The 15,410-nt window shown below is 37.2% G+C and overlaps 2 protein-coding genes across 3 annotated transcripts in view; one reads left to right on the forward strand and one right to left on the reverse strand.

Annotated features, from left to right (window-relative positions):
- Window positions 1-13,537, reverse strand: part of LOC113227585 (acyl-CoA-binding domain-containing protein 5) — a 57,550-nt gene extending 44,013 nt beyond the window's left edge. Inside the window, exon 1 of one of the 2 annotated variants that reach the window (XM_026460540.1) lies at window positions 13,259-13,537. In XM_026460540.1, coding sequence (XP_026316325.1) covers window positions 13,259-13,319 — 61 coding nt within the window. In that variant the 5' untranslated portion in view covers window positions 13,320-13,537. The remainder of the gene's footprint in view (window positions 1-13,258) is intronic. The other variant, XM_026460541.1, reaches the window with a different exon arrangement.
- An 880-nt stretch (window positions 13,538-14,417) lies between these two features.
- Window positions 14,418-15,410, forward strand: part of LOC113227590 (nascent polypeptide-associated complex subunit alpha) — a 3,746-nt gene continuing 2,753 nt past the window's right edge. The window contains exon 1 of the mRNA XM_026460547.1: window positions 14,418-14,576. Coding sequence (XP_026316332.1) covers window positions 14,423-14,576 — 154 coding nt within the window. The 5' untranslated portion in view covers window positions 14,418-14,422. The remainder of the gene's footprint in view (window positions 14,577-15,410) is intronic.

Below are 15,410 nucleotides of genomic sequence, written 5' to 3' on the forward strand. Positions count from 1 at the left end.
CGATTTAAAGTTCTGAGTGGCACTGCAACTGTTATGGACAGGCGTATCGCTTTCCAATAACACACACTGAACATAGCCCCGCACTAGGGAAACCCTGTGTCACCGGTGCCTTGGACACACACACAGACAATCACAAATTACACCCAAACTCACGAGAGAAATAAATATGCTGTACAAATATTTCTCCCGGCCCGGGAGTCGAACCTGGGACTTCTACGTGGCAGTCCAGCATGGTAACCGTTCGGCCACAGAGGCAGTTGAACCATTAGGGCCAGCACAAAACGATGGATGGGAAGGTATAGGACATTAAATTTTTCCATTTATATCTTATGGTATTTCGATTGAAATAAGGTGTAAATTGCAATGCTCTTGAACCCGACGTCGGAGCATCGCGACGTATTACTCTCTGCGTCTCAGAGCATAGAAATTTATACCTTATTCCAATTGAAATAGCATAAAATATACATTGATACATTGAATGTAGTTTGCCTTGCCCTTAGGCTACCACGGCTTGTCACGTGTTGTAAAAACATGTCTTTTGTTTTAATTTCGATTGTATTCAATAAAGGTAAGGCTTTATAAAGTCGATGTTCATGAACATCCTTTATGTTTAAGGAAATTGTTACTTTATGTCTAATTATTATTTATTCAAATATAATGAAAATAAAATAAAAATAAAATGAAAAAAAAAACCCACTATATTCTTAATTTTTTGTCTCGTTACATGTGAGTGTATATAATAATAGTATTAATTTGTGCCATAATTATGACGCGCTACTAATATTTAAAAAAACCACAGAACCCATGTTGACATTTTAACAATGAATAACCTGACACGAATGGTATTCATTTCGTCTTAATTTTTTAACCGACTACAAAAAAGGAGGAGGTTCTCAATTCGACTGTATGTTCTTTTTTTTTTTGTATGTATGTTACGCGATAACTCCGGTATTTGTGAACCGATTTTTATGATTCTTTTTTTGTTGGAAAGGGGGTACTTCCATAGTGGTCCCATTTTGAAGAAAATCATCCACCTCGAACGGTGGCTGTTCACGCATGAAGATTCATTTTTATAAATAGCGCCTAACTTTAATTTAGGAGCAATTACTTTAATGGTTGATTTTGCTATTTCTCCAATTCAAGGCGTTTTTCTCTCGATATACTTTGAGTAGTGTCGTAGTGAGAACCTATTTTTATTATCTCCAGTGTCACGTCCTGTATAGTGGCGAACTAGGGGATATTTCAATAAAACTTAGCAAATAGACGTAATTCCACGTACTTTTGAGGTCGGTTTTTTTAGTACTCTGTACTGACATTATTTTTATTAAAATAACCAAATTCTGCTGTCCCGATTGTTTTCATCCCTTACAATAAAATCGACGGCCGCAAAGAATAAACGGATATCTGCAAAAACACGATTCTACAGGACAGCGTTTTAAAGGTTTGAATTGTAATAACTTTTACAATAAACAACTTTCTTTTCTCAAATTTGAAACACTTACTAAACATAAAATTACCCAAGACATGGTATTAGCAAATTTTCAGTATTTCGTGTAGTTTTCGAAAAACTGTCAGATGGCTTTATTTACTTCGTGCCAAAAACTACATTAAATGAGTCAACCTATCAAGTCTTTTTACATGCTGGACTTTTAAACATCTAAACTTTTAGATTTTTAATTTATTAAACCAGTTATTATTGATACTTTTTACATAATTTAGTTACCTGAATTCATAAATATGATAAATAAGATTTATTTCTCCAAAATGTTGTAGTTGTTTCAATGTACGTCGTTCCGTTTATAATCCAAGAGGCTTAGAATAATAACGCATAGAATGATAGTTTCATATCAAACGAACTGTCACAAGTGAGGCAAAAATCAAATTCATGTAGGCTAGTTTTAGTAGTAGGTTAATTTTCGGTTTTAGTGAATATTTATATAAAAATACAAGTTGAAACGCGTTACTTCCTTGTGGAATGTGATGTTACTATCTATTTTATGTGTGTCTGACGTATTTTTACACTCATTTACCGCACATTTCGTCATTTTTAGCTAAAATTCTTGAGCTGTTCGCGGTGCAAGTTGACCTTGAGCACTGAAGGCCCGCCCGCTCGTGTAGGTCCTTTGGGCGCGCTTCAATTTGCCTCACTTAGAATGTGCGGACTAGGTTTCTATGCGTTATTATTCTAAGCCAAGAGGTTTGAAATAAAGATATGTGCTATCAAAACTTAAGAAAAAGGGATAAAAATATAAAAGAGATGCATTCAAAGTATTTAGTGTGATAATCACGATTTAACATAGCAAAATTGTTGCTGGTAGGATATAATTTTATAAGAAATATAATTCTTATTATCTGTCAGAATAAACGCCTGGCGAATTAACAAACACCAAATCAAACAGCTTATTGTGTATAAAAATATGTGTTACAAAAAACACTTTAAATAAATAAATTTTCTTTCTTAAATAAATTATCTACTCTTGCTCATGACAATCAATTAAAACTTGAACAATCATGTTCAACCTCCTTTTTATAATGATTAACAAGTGCTTCAACAATAGCGTTTTTCAAGACTTTTATGTAACCAAACTATCTAATCAGTTTTTGATTCAGACTTTCTCTGTGTCTATGATAATAATAATCACAAAAGTAATGTGGCACTAATTCTTAAGTAATTAAAAAATTAAGAATAGTATTAATCAGTCTTAAACATCATAATTGATCTTACATTATGAGAAACTTACAGCAAAACAGCATTGTTTGTAAAAAAAATATTCTTCGTCATCGGTAACCGCCATTTCTGTGGTAGTGTGTTTAAGATTTAAAAAAAATGTGTGGTATCTTGCAGGACTCAAATTTTGCTGGCAAAAAAAATTTTAATCATTGTATTTTTATCGAGTTCTTAGGTTTTCGCGATTGTTACACATAGGAAATGAAACTATTTTTCCGGATTTAAATCGCGTATATTTGTTTTTTTCAAACAAACCGACGTTTCGGGCCCTTTACAGGTCCCATGGTCACGGTTGACTGAGGTGGTACAGTCTTCAACCAGTTATGTCTAATATTGCAAATGCAAACCACCCTATTTTTTCACTATAGTTACAATAGTTATTAATTAAATACCTTATTTTTAATTTTACAAAGATTCCAATTTACGCTATATTAAGTTTTACAAATTATTTTATTGACTGAATTTTTATTAAGTTATTGTATTTTGATGAAGTCGTAGGCTGGGCACTGCTGTAAGCTTTTTCAAATGCTACAACGTTACTTTGTCGGGTTCTAGTATTCGCTCGTCGAAAACATTGTATAGACATTGGCCGATCTTCATTTAAATCATATCTGTAATAAATTACATAGGGATCACTTGGATCTACTTTTATCTCTCGGACTTGATTCCATCTAACATTCTCATTATTTGAATTTTTGAGCCACAAGTATTGTTCCTAATGTACTTGAAGTCAAAAATATCTCCTATAGATACTTCAATTACTTCGTAAGGTTCTCCGGTCACTTTACACCATCTCACACTAGTGTGTGTATATCACATTCCTGATGTGTTTATATCATTTTGTTTTTAGAAGATCGTTCTATTAACGCATGGACACTGTCGCCTTCTTGTTGCGTGTGACCTTTTTCCAAAAATCGATGCCAAATACAAACATTGAGCTGCTGAGCAGCATTTAAGTACATCGAAAACACAGAGCGGTCACGATTTTGTCCGCCACAATTATCAGACCATAAACGTAAATCTTTGATCCCCTTTTCAGCAACTTGTGCTATATAATTGTACAAGCAACTGGCCACTTCGTTAGACCCTCGCTTGGAAGTGGTTTCATCCCACATGTAACAAATCCCACGTTTGGAACCCATATCAAATATTTTAAAATTAAAGACGGATATCTTTCGCTTATAGTACAAAAGATTTGTCTCACCATTAGGAGCATAGAGGATTTTTTGAAAATCGAAAGTTGTTGCCGATACCTTGGTTATCTCACACTGAGCTAGGTGTTTATCTTGAGATTTAAGAGACCTATCAATATTGTTTCGTATGTGTTTTAAAAAATCACGGCCAGATTCTTCAGGCGTGATTTTCACCAAAAGTGTAGTTGTTCGTTTGTTCTTTGCTGCCGTCGAAATGATCCCTTCATGGAACTGGGTCGGCACAAAATTTTGATCAATTTTATTCATTTTTATGGATAACTCACGCTTGACCAAAAAATTAACTGCGCCAAAATTGTTTACAAATAAAGACTTAATAAAATAATTGGACGACGGGTCTAATACAAAAACCACGAAAAAAATGTCCCAAGTCAACCTATTCGAAATTTAAATTGTTATGTCATCGCAGTATCGCGCTGTTCGTAGAATAAATGAAGACTAAAGCGGAGTGTCGCGCTCTGTATACGATTTTAGCGCCTTACAAGTGCGGACACTTTTTAGCGCGGACCCGACGTCCATATAATTGTAAGTCAATGCCTAAGACAGTTAGTTTTCTTGTATCTTCTATGGTTTCCCATTTCCCCATATGGACGATATGGTAATGCATTAAAAAAACACTCAATATAAGATAATAATAACGCACACACACACTAGGGAAACCCTGGGTCGCGGGTGCCATGCACACACACATAAACAACCACAAATTACACCCAAACTCACGAGAGAAATAAATAGGCCTTACAAATATTTCTCCCAGCCCGGGAATCGAACCCGAGACCACCGCGTGGTAGTCCAGCATGGATATTCCGCACAAGGCTATTAATACACATATAGCACAATAAAGCTTCCGATTACATAACAATATGAAGATTATAAGATTTAAAACGCTGCAAAACAAATAAGCTGGATTATAACGATAAATAACGACAGCGACAACAATCTTATGGATAACTTACATTTTAATTGATAGTTGATATTTACGAGTGATAAAAGAATACTCGACACACGACTTCCGGGATTGTAACTTTTTATTTAAAAAAGCAGACTTTTGCCACTACTTTACGTCTATTTGCCAAGTTAACGTAACTGCTTCAGTGGTCTAACGGTTACCATGGCGGACTGCCACGCAGAGGTCGCAGGTTCGATTCCCAGGCCGGAAGAATAATTTGTAATGTTGATACTCCATTCCGAACAAAAAAAAGACTCATCGCAATAAGTTCACATCATACCCACTAAAGCAGTAGTAGAGTATTGTGGAAAACTTCGCATCATTATGAAAGTCTAGAGGGATTTGTGCTGCTAATACTAACGCGTTCAGGACGCTGCTGGGTCTGCCACGATTCTGCAGTGCTTCCGGTAAGTTCGCGGAGACGGCAACGGATGATTTAAACGCGATCCTGCGCAAGCGTTCTGCGTCGCTGCTGAGCCGCCTGCGTAGATCATCTAACAGCATCCTGAACGTTTTTACTGACCGGTGGGACTCTCCGCTGCTACACCAGTGGATGTGCTGGCACGCGGCCACGCACATAGGTGGATAGGGGTAGCGGTTGAGACCCGTGACTCTTATACAATAAATTTTCAATATTACGTATTTTTAATTTTAATTTCATGTGTTGTATTTTATAATGTGTTTGCTTTATCTCATTTTTGTGACTCGTATATGGTACTATGCTGTAACATTGGCGAAATAAAATATTTTGAATTTGAATTTAATACAGATCCCACCATCAAAAAGAATTTATTAATTTAAACGTTTTACATATTTCGGTTAGATCACTAATTGACACTAATTCGGTGAAAAGCTTTGGGTGAGTGGAATCTGTTGTAATTTTATTATTAGCTAGATTACTAATTAACTTCCACGTCTTTTTTGGTATGCATTCCATTATTATTCATCGGATTGTTGTGAAACTTTAGTGAGTTATTGCACAAACACTCGGAAAAGTCTCTGAGATACTAGACCCCACTGCTGAGTACGGTTGTCTTCTAAGACCGCAAGATACCTATATTTCGGACACTAGCTATCTACTTCTTTATTTGAAAGCCGGTCGTTATCTTTGTTACTTAGTAATTAAGTTATTGAACGTCAAGATGTTTCACCACTATGATATTTAATTATTTTTTTGTGTAATTATTCCACTAGTTTGGTGTAATTATTAATACAAAGATCGAACTCTTAGAAAAAATCCCTTCAATGCGGTTGGATTTAAACCAGTGTCTCCTAGCAAAGCATGCTAGACGCTATGTCTACTAAACCATGAAACGAAATAGTGGACCTCACGAATTTTTCTATGTCCTTGTTGCAGATGTTTGTTTTGGTTTTTAACGACTTTTTTGCCGTAAGCTTTCTTTGAGAAATTTCGTGGGCCGAGTCGTGGACATTCACGATACGGTTAGTCCACCAGAAAAAAGTCGTTCAGAGTGCTATAAAACGAATAATGCTTCGAGCAAATTCTCTGAAGGAAAACAATCGAAATGAGGTTATCCAACATAGAACCAAAGTCGTCTACATAGCTAGTAGAATAAGCAAGCTGAAGTGGCCAATAACCGACGGGGGAAACAAGTTCTGGAGCGGAGACCACGGCTCGGCAGAATGTAGGGCGCCTTCTGGCTTGTGACAATATGCGAACGGCTGCTGGCAGCAGATGGGTGCGACAAGCTGAGGAGCGGGCGAAATGGATATAGTATAATGAACTGCGACAGCATGATGACATCTTTGTAAAATAATGAGAACAAAAGAAAGTGACTTTTTTGTCCTGCGTTTTGGATTTGATGTTTTATTTAAACTTTTTAATAATACCAAGTGACTGTCCATAACAGATGTAGTGCCACTCAGAGCTTTAAATCGCAAAGACCTGAGGGGCACTGTCACTGCGCCCGTCACCCTGAGACATAAGTTGACAAGTCCCATTTGCCTGTAATTTCACCAACACCCTTTAACCTTCAAAACCGGATGAAATTAGGTGAATGAATGAATATTAGTGAATCTTAGTAAAACATAATTAAAACCAAAATAAAAATCTAATAGAATAATGGAACTAGAGAATATTTCGTACATAACCATTGACTTACAAATAAATGGACAACGGGTCTAATACAAAAACCACAAAAAAAATGTCCCAAGTCCACCTATTTAAACGTAGTGACATGTAAAGGAATATGAAAAACCTAAAACGTTGAATTTACATTGTAATGTCATCGCAGTACTGTCTGATTTTGCTTGCTTCGCTGTCAGTCGAACAAACGAAGACTAAAGCGTGAATGACGCTCTGTATACGATTTTAACGCCCTATAAGTTCGGACACTTTTTAGCGCGGACCCGACGTCCATATAATTGTAAGTCAATGTACATAACATAAAAAACAAAACAATTCAATATTAAATACTCATATCAACTACCTCCGTGGCCGTGCGGTTACCATACTGGTCTATCACGCAGAGGTGCTGGGTTCGATTCCCGGGCCGGGAGAAATATTTGTATGGCCTACGTTCAATTTGTGGATGTCTATTTGTACGTCTATGGCACTCGTGGGTTTCCCCAGTGCGGGGCTAAAAAAATACAGAAATATTTGTGACTTGCTACAAGAATTACTTGGTAGTCCACGTACCAAGCCTAAGATATTTTTATTAATGATCGTTGTACCAATATTCTTGGTCATTGCCTCAATCGTCTTTGAATTAATTTCGAAGTTAGAACAATGAGTCTTCAATTGTCGTTTTGTATAATAATAGTCAGTCATTGACTCAATAGACAGCTCATTTTGGTATTCTATTTTCATAAGATGTGTGAGAATGTGTCTGTATGACAACAACAAGGTTTTCATACAGAGATTTGTTGTTTTCATCGTTTGAAAACCTCACCCTCGACCTCAAAAGTGCATGGAATTACACCTATTTGTAACATACACACACAAAAAAATACTACTAATAATACTAATTGAGAACCTTCTCCTTTTTTGAAGTATTATTTTTCCAGGTATTCTTAGAAATGACGGAAAAAACGTTTCTGTAGGGCTGTAGTCCCCATGTCGGTAGAAATTTTGGAAAACCGGTAATTTCGAGACCACCGAATACTGATGAAATATACAATAATTATTATGGCGGCCTAAACCTTAGCCAGCTTTAGTGTTGTACTTGCCAAATATTGCTTAGGGTACGTCAGATGTAGTGGGAACACGAATAGTAAGTCAAAGCAAGTGACACAAATTACAGACACATGGGACTTCTATACAGTATCAGTCAGCGCCCCCCTGGGAAGTTCTGATCACTGTTTGGTTGGGTGTAAGGTTTCCCAAATGCCTCCAACTAAGCTGAAGGAGGTCACTCGTCGCATTTGGCACTACTCGTCGGCGGATTGGGATGGTATGCGCGACTACTTTGCGTCCATCCCTTGGTTGCAGCACTGCTTTGCGGGAAAGGATGCCTCAGCAGCTGCCGATGCTGTTGTCGATGAGATTGGAACGGCTATGAATTACTACATACCGTCTTCCAGTGTCATCGCCAATCGCAGAGGACGCCCTTGGTTCAATCGCGAATGCATGGACGCTGTTAGTGAGAAACAGGCTGCATATCGTGGTTGGATCAAGGGTCGTGTAACAAAGGATCCCAACCTTGCGTCCCTTAAAGCAGCCTATAACAAAGCAACCAAGTCTTGCAGGAGGGCTTACATAAGAGCGGATGCCCAGCGCGTTTCACGGATTGGCCAGAGGCTGGTAGCCCATCCCACCGGTAGCCGTGCCTACTGGAGCCTGGCCAAAGCCGTGCAGTCCAATTTTTGTCGTTCGTCGCTGCCGCCTTTGAGGTGTCCCAATGGATTTTTGGCCTATGGCCCCGAAGAGAAAGCCAATTTATTGGCCGACCTTTTTGGGGCTAACTCGCGCATTCACGACCAAGATGTGCAACCGCCGTCAATTCCCCACTGCGGAGTCACAATGCCTGATATAGTTATCAGGTAATGTGATGTCCGCAAGGAACTGCAGACTCTTGACGTGCGGAAGGCCTATGGTCCAGATGGGATACCTCCTATCGTCCTTAAAAGGTGTGCGGCGGAGTTGTCTCCCGTACTGACGCGCTTATACCGCCTCTCATACCAATCTGGTAACGTGCCCCTAGCTTGGAGGGAGGCCAACGTGCAACCTATCCCCAAGAAAGGAGATCGGTCTGATCCGACAAACTATCGCCCAATAGCTGTCACTTCAGTGCTCTGCAAAGTGATGGAGCGGATTCTAAATATCCAGATAATCCGGCACCTGGAACGTCACTCCATTCTTAATGATCGACAGTACGGGTTTCATCCGAACCGATCAACGGGTGACGTTCTATCGTATCTAATGCATCTCTGGGGTGAAGCTATCGACAAACAGGGCGAAACCTTAGCGATAAGTCTGGATATTGCTAAGGTCTTTGATCGGGTCTGGCACCGTGGTCTCCTCTCCAAGCTTCCGGCATATGGTCTTCCCGGCCGCCTTTGTGAGTGGATCGCCGGCTTTCTGCGCGAGCGAAGATTGCTTGTTGACGGAGGCACTTCGCGGCTCGTGACAGTTAATGCTGGGGTGCCACAGGGCTCCGTGCTGTCGCCCACGCTGTTCCTTCTGCATATCAATGACTTGTTGCCTTTTGGCAACATCCATTGCTATGCAGATGATAGCACAGTGCACGGTTGCAGTGCACGGTTGCTATTATAAGCAACCGTCAAGCAGCCGGGAGGACCCTGAGAGAAACCGGGAAAAACTTGTCGCTGAGCTCAACCATGTTTTGGAACATATATCGTCGTGGGGCTCCCGAAACTTGGTTGAGTTCAACGCCAAGAAAACCCAGGTATGCGCGTTCAGTTCCAAAAAATCCCCATTCCTTCCACTTCCCCATCTTCAGGGTACAACGCTGACGCTGCAGGACAAGCTCAGCCTGCTGGGGATGAGCATCCAGAAGGACATGAGCAACAAAGACTATATAGAGAGCGTCATCTGTACCGCGTCGCGCAAGCTTGGCATCCTGAACAAGGTGCACCGATTTTTTACTCCAGAGCTGCGATACCTGTTGTATAAAGCTCAGGTCCGAAGCAGCATGGAGTACTGTTCGCACCTTTGGGACGGCTCTGCCAAGTACTTGCTCGATGCCCTAGATGGACTGCAGCGCTACGCCTTCCGTGTTGTCAACGATCCTCATGTAACTGAGCATGCGGAGTCGTTACAGCTTCGCAGAGATATAGCGTCTCTTAGCGTATTCTATCGCCTGTACCACGGTGAGTGCTCTGAAGAGTTATTCAACCTTATCCCTTCCTCTCCTTTCCATCAGCGGACCACCCGTGCCGGACTGCGTTGCCACAGTTGGACGGTCAGTTCAATACCGTCCCGCACTAAAAAGTTTGGCAATTCGTTCTTATGCCGAACCATCAAATTGTGGAACCAACTCCCGGCGCATGTATTCCCTCCCCTCTATAACATCGGGTCCTTCAAACGTAGTGTGAAGAAGCATTTGGCCAGACCGGCAAAATGATAGTGACGGAGTGAAGATATTTGTGTTTTCCATCCGTTACTCTCATCTCTGGACTGTATTTGCACTTTCCATCAGGCGCGGTGCAGTCATTTTGCCGAGTCACAATAAAAAAAAAAAAAAAAAAAAACTTGGCAACTGTCTCAGGGTGACAGGCGCAGTGGCGGTGTGACAGGAGTGTCGCTTACCACCAGGTGTACGACTTGCTCGTCGCGTCACTTGATATCCTAAAATATATTTTACAACAGCAGTTTAAATGGCATCACTGAGCGGTAATGACAAAATATAGCATATTAATATATAATATTATGCATAGTATGTATTTTTTTTATTTTCTAGTAAGAGCATATGCACAAGACGTATGACGTACACGCGTTAACGCGATACGGTCGCAGAGAGGAGACCTTTGCACACGTTCACAAATTCAGTGTACTTCAGTGTAATTTCTATTAATAATTAATAATAAATTAAACTTAATAAAAATTCATATAATAAATAATTCTAAAAATATTCATATAATAAAATAATTTGAATAGAATAAACAAAAATTTCAATAGAATAAACTAAATTAGTTTATTCTAATTTCTATTAATAATTAATAATAAATTAAACTTAATAAAAATTCATTCAATAAAATAATTTGTAAAACTTAATGTAGCGTAAATTGGAATGTTTTCTTTGTAAAATTAAAAATAAGGTATTTAATTAATAACTATTGTAACTATAGTGAAAAAATAGGGTGGTTTGCATTAATATTAGACATAACTGGTTGAAGACTGTACCACCTCAGTCAAACGTGACCATGGGACCTGTAAAGGGCCCGAAACGTCGGTTTGTTTGAAAAAACAAATATACGCGATTTAAATCCGACAAAAATAGTTTCATTTCCTATAAAAAATCACGTCATGTCTTCAACATGAAATTCTAAGTGTAAACTACAGCGGAGTATATACGCTTCTTGCTTGCAACGCGATGTTTGCGAGCGTTAGAATCGGATCAAACGCGCGTAAAACGTGATACAGATGTTGTTTTTGTTATGGTATAAAATAGAAGTCATTTATTGCAATGACATGACAATAAAAACAAAGGTAATAAAAAAAAACCACAATGCAATGAAATAACAAACAATGGCCACAATTTGAAATACTTTCATGAGTAGGGCTGGGGCAATATGCAAGAGGCAAAAAGTTTTTGAAGTAATTGTTCAAATTTTGTTTTGTTGCAGTTGATGTTATGCTTTGTTGTTGACTTGTTGTCTGCTTAACAAGTTGATTTTTTTATTTATTGTGTAGTTCTTTGGTAACTTAACATAATAATGGCATGTTTTTTGCAGTCTGTGAGCATGTCATGGATAAACCTACACATTCACACATTTGTGGTTGTCTATGTGTGTGTCCATGGCACCCGCGACACAGGGTTTCCCTAGTGCCGGGCTATGTTGAGTGTGTGCGTTATTATTATTATTATTCAATCAAATTTGACAAACCCCAGGTCCTTGCAAAAGAAGTCCGTTTTCTACCCAGGATGCTGCGAGAGGCCATTGAAATTAAAAAACATCCTAATTTCAACAGGGAAGATGGTTTCTCCGTGCCACCAGTTTGGGATCCAATATTTCCTCTGATAAAAAATCCCAAACAGACATAAGATGTGCAGTACTGATTAATACGTTTAAATTTATACTAATTTCCATTATTAACTGATAATAAAGCTAACTTAATAAAATTTCATATTGTTAAAATAAAATCATTTGTAAAACAGATGTAGAGTAAATTGGAATGTTCTTAGTAAAATTAAATATAAGGTATTTAATTAACAACTTTTATTTAATTCGGGTGGTTTGCATTGATATTAGATGTAGCTGGTTGATGACTGTACCGGCTCAGTCAACCGTGACCATGGGACCTGTACAACCCCCAAAATGTTGTCTTTTTTTAAAACAAATACATGCAATTTAAATCTGGAAAAATAGTTTCATTTCCCATGTGTAACAATTGCGAAAACCTAAGAATTCAACATGGATATTTTTTATTTTGTTTATTATTTGTTCTTAAATTATTTTCTGTAAATCAATTCTCTCTTTATTACAAATAAATGTTCTCAATAAGATATTTCAATGGATTTTTTTTTTCATTTGAATTTTACATCATTACAACTATAGAAAGTTCAAATCTCAAATGGCACCGGAATCATGCTGTGTTAAATTAACCATAACATATATGTTATGGAGGCACCGCTACTAGGCACAGATCTCTTTAAAGGAAAGTGTGTCGGCTATACTTGACCATGCTAGAATATGAAATGCCATTGCAGATTTGGAAACAAAGAATTTCATTTGTGTAACTGTTTAAAATTTATTTAGTAACAACTTTTTTTTCTTAAATGGTTAACATAAAGTAAAAATAATAATTATTACAAAAATTCTAGAATATTCTTTACGAAACTCGATTTGTATGGTAATTTTGATCAAAATAGTAATTACTATAACAGTAATGTAGTGAATATGGCGATAGTCGTATATTTTTATTACTATTCATTAAAATGAACTACGTAATAAGTCAAATGTAATCCAACTTCAAGATATCACGTTATAATGCTTCCGAAATGCGTAAAAAAACAGTAATTTTCGAACTGAATTTCATTTTCGTCTCTTACTAAGCTCTGTAGACTTTATTTCAACAACTAACCATTTTTTGGGTGTAATTAAGTTTCTAGGTCAAAACTACGAGCTTTTTAACTATCGAATCAATTTCTACTCCAAGCAAATAGCCTAATTCGACGAAAGTAAAAGTGCGCAAGCCAAATATCGAAATCTTGAGCATAGACTTACCACTTTTAGGCAGGCTTCTAATAACATTCACAGCGGCGTTGAACTTCTCTTCCAAAGACATTTTGGCACGAAAAAACTATCACAATCACAAAATATTACAAAATATACACTGCACTTTGGACTTAAAAAAATCACTTGCTTACACGAATGATTATCGTCATGTCTACCGCATAATAACGATTGATTAATATTGAATAAAGCGCTGATATGTCGACGAGATATCGAATGATAAATTAATTGTGATAAAATTAAAAATGAAATAATTTTACAATGGAAAAACAAAACAGAGACAGCAACCAACAAAGTAGGAGAGCGAAAGATAATGTGAGTGAAGTACGTGAAAATGTGAAGTATTGTGATGAAGATAATCGAGAGAAGTGTCAAAATATTTTTTTATGGTGCTGCCAATTGTTGGAATTTTTTCATTGTAAACAAGATGACTACAAATAATGTTTTGTTATATTTTTTACGTACTTTTTGTTCCATTGATTTTAAGGAGAAATTAAATAAAAACAAAGTTGGATATATAAAATCTCGACGTATTACGACGATTAACAGTGCGCAGTGTTAATTAAAGATATAAGTGGTTCAATGAGTGATTTAGCTTTTCAGTCAGTACTCATCCATCTCTATACATACGAATGAATAAATGAATGAAATTTTCGTCCATATTGATTTAATCGTTCGGATAGGTTTTCTGTCTAGGTAATTTATTTGCTAATACTATCGTAATCCTAAGAAAAATATCTTAATTGTGCTTATTATTATGTCCGGCTAACATAGTGTGTGCGTTTACAGTAATTATTTCCTTAACTACGTCTTAAGTATCACAGTGTCAGTACCCATATTACAGTTGAACATAAGTTCTATTAAAAATAATTTCCTTATGAAATTGAGTGCCCTATCTTGTGTTTCAAGTGTTTTTGAACCCTGGTGAAGCCTATTACAATAAGTGGTCATTTTTGTAATTTTACGTATAAACGCGTATTTAAACGGGACTTAACCTTAAAATAGTTTTGTTGATCAAAATAATTATTATTTCCAATAATAAGTCAAAATTTATCATAACTACTACTATAGACTGGAGGCTAAAACCCCTTATAATGTTTATAATTTTCACAGGAAAATCTATTTCAGTTCTAATAAACAGAAATAAAATACTGTATGCCTGAACTGAAACGGATGCCAGAAGTGAAAAAAATGCCGGAACTCACTGAAGTAGACAAGGCTACGGCTTCTATGACAGAGAAGCGAAAGGAAGAGACCGCGTCGTCAGATAGTGACTCTGATGACACTATTCCAGAACTGGAAGATGCGGGTAACAACTAAATTCCTTACAATTTCATATTTTAACCATCTGGAATGTAATGAATGGTATAACTGGAATGCTCTTCAATTTTGTTTAGTATTAATATTTTATTTGCGACTGGTTGCCAAGCCACAAATAAATATCTGTAAACACTGAAGATTAAATCATGCTGTGCATGTGTTGAATTTTTTGTCAGCACATTTAACCTTACTGAGATACGCAGAGTAGCAAAGCACTTCCATTTTTATTAAATATTGTAATCAACCCTCCAGGCCCTACCTATAGTCTCTCTATTTTTAAAACGGAGCAAAAGGACGGTACATGGCTCTAAAGTGTTTGTTTGTGCCCTTTTGTGATAAGCTAGTGCAGCGTTTCTCATCTGGCTGACCCGGTACCGAGTCATCAAAATAAAATACTGGTTTGCAACGTTCCTGCCTTGTTGAAGTGGAATGGGACCTCAGGATAAAACTTTTCCTGCGAACTTGGACTTTGCTCTAAATAGGCAATACCGAAATAATATTAGTAAAACATTGTCACTAACAATAAATGTGTATTATTTTACTTAATGTAACCAGCTTGGGTTTAAAAGTATTGAGTGGGTCACGAAAATATGTATGAAAATTACTGGGCCATGGCAGAACAAGGTTTGGGAAACACTGAGTTAGTGATTACAGTCGATAAATATTCTATGGATGTGACTGAATAATCAAATCTGGCTATACTCAATTAGTAATCATTTGAACGTCATAACATTCACAATTCAGTCCTTTTTGGCAAAATTTTATCTCCTTTCACTTTCTATCAATACAACTATCAACAACAACCACATAACTATTTAAAATT

The sequence above is a fragment of the Hyposmocoma kahamanoa genome, unplaced genomic scaffold, assembly GCF_003589595.1.
Source record: "Hyposmocoma kahamanoa isolate Upper Pololo Valley unplaced genomic scaffold, ASM358959v1 211, whole genome shotgun sequence".
Classification (NCBI taxonomy): domain Eukaryota; kingdom Metazoa; phylum Arthropoda; class Insecta; order Lepidoptera; family Cosmopterigidae; genus Hyposmocoma; species Hyposmocoma kahamanoa.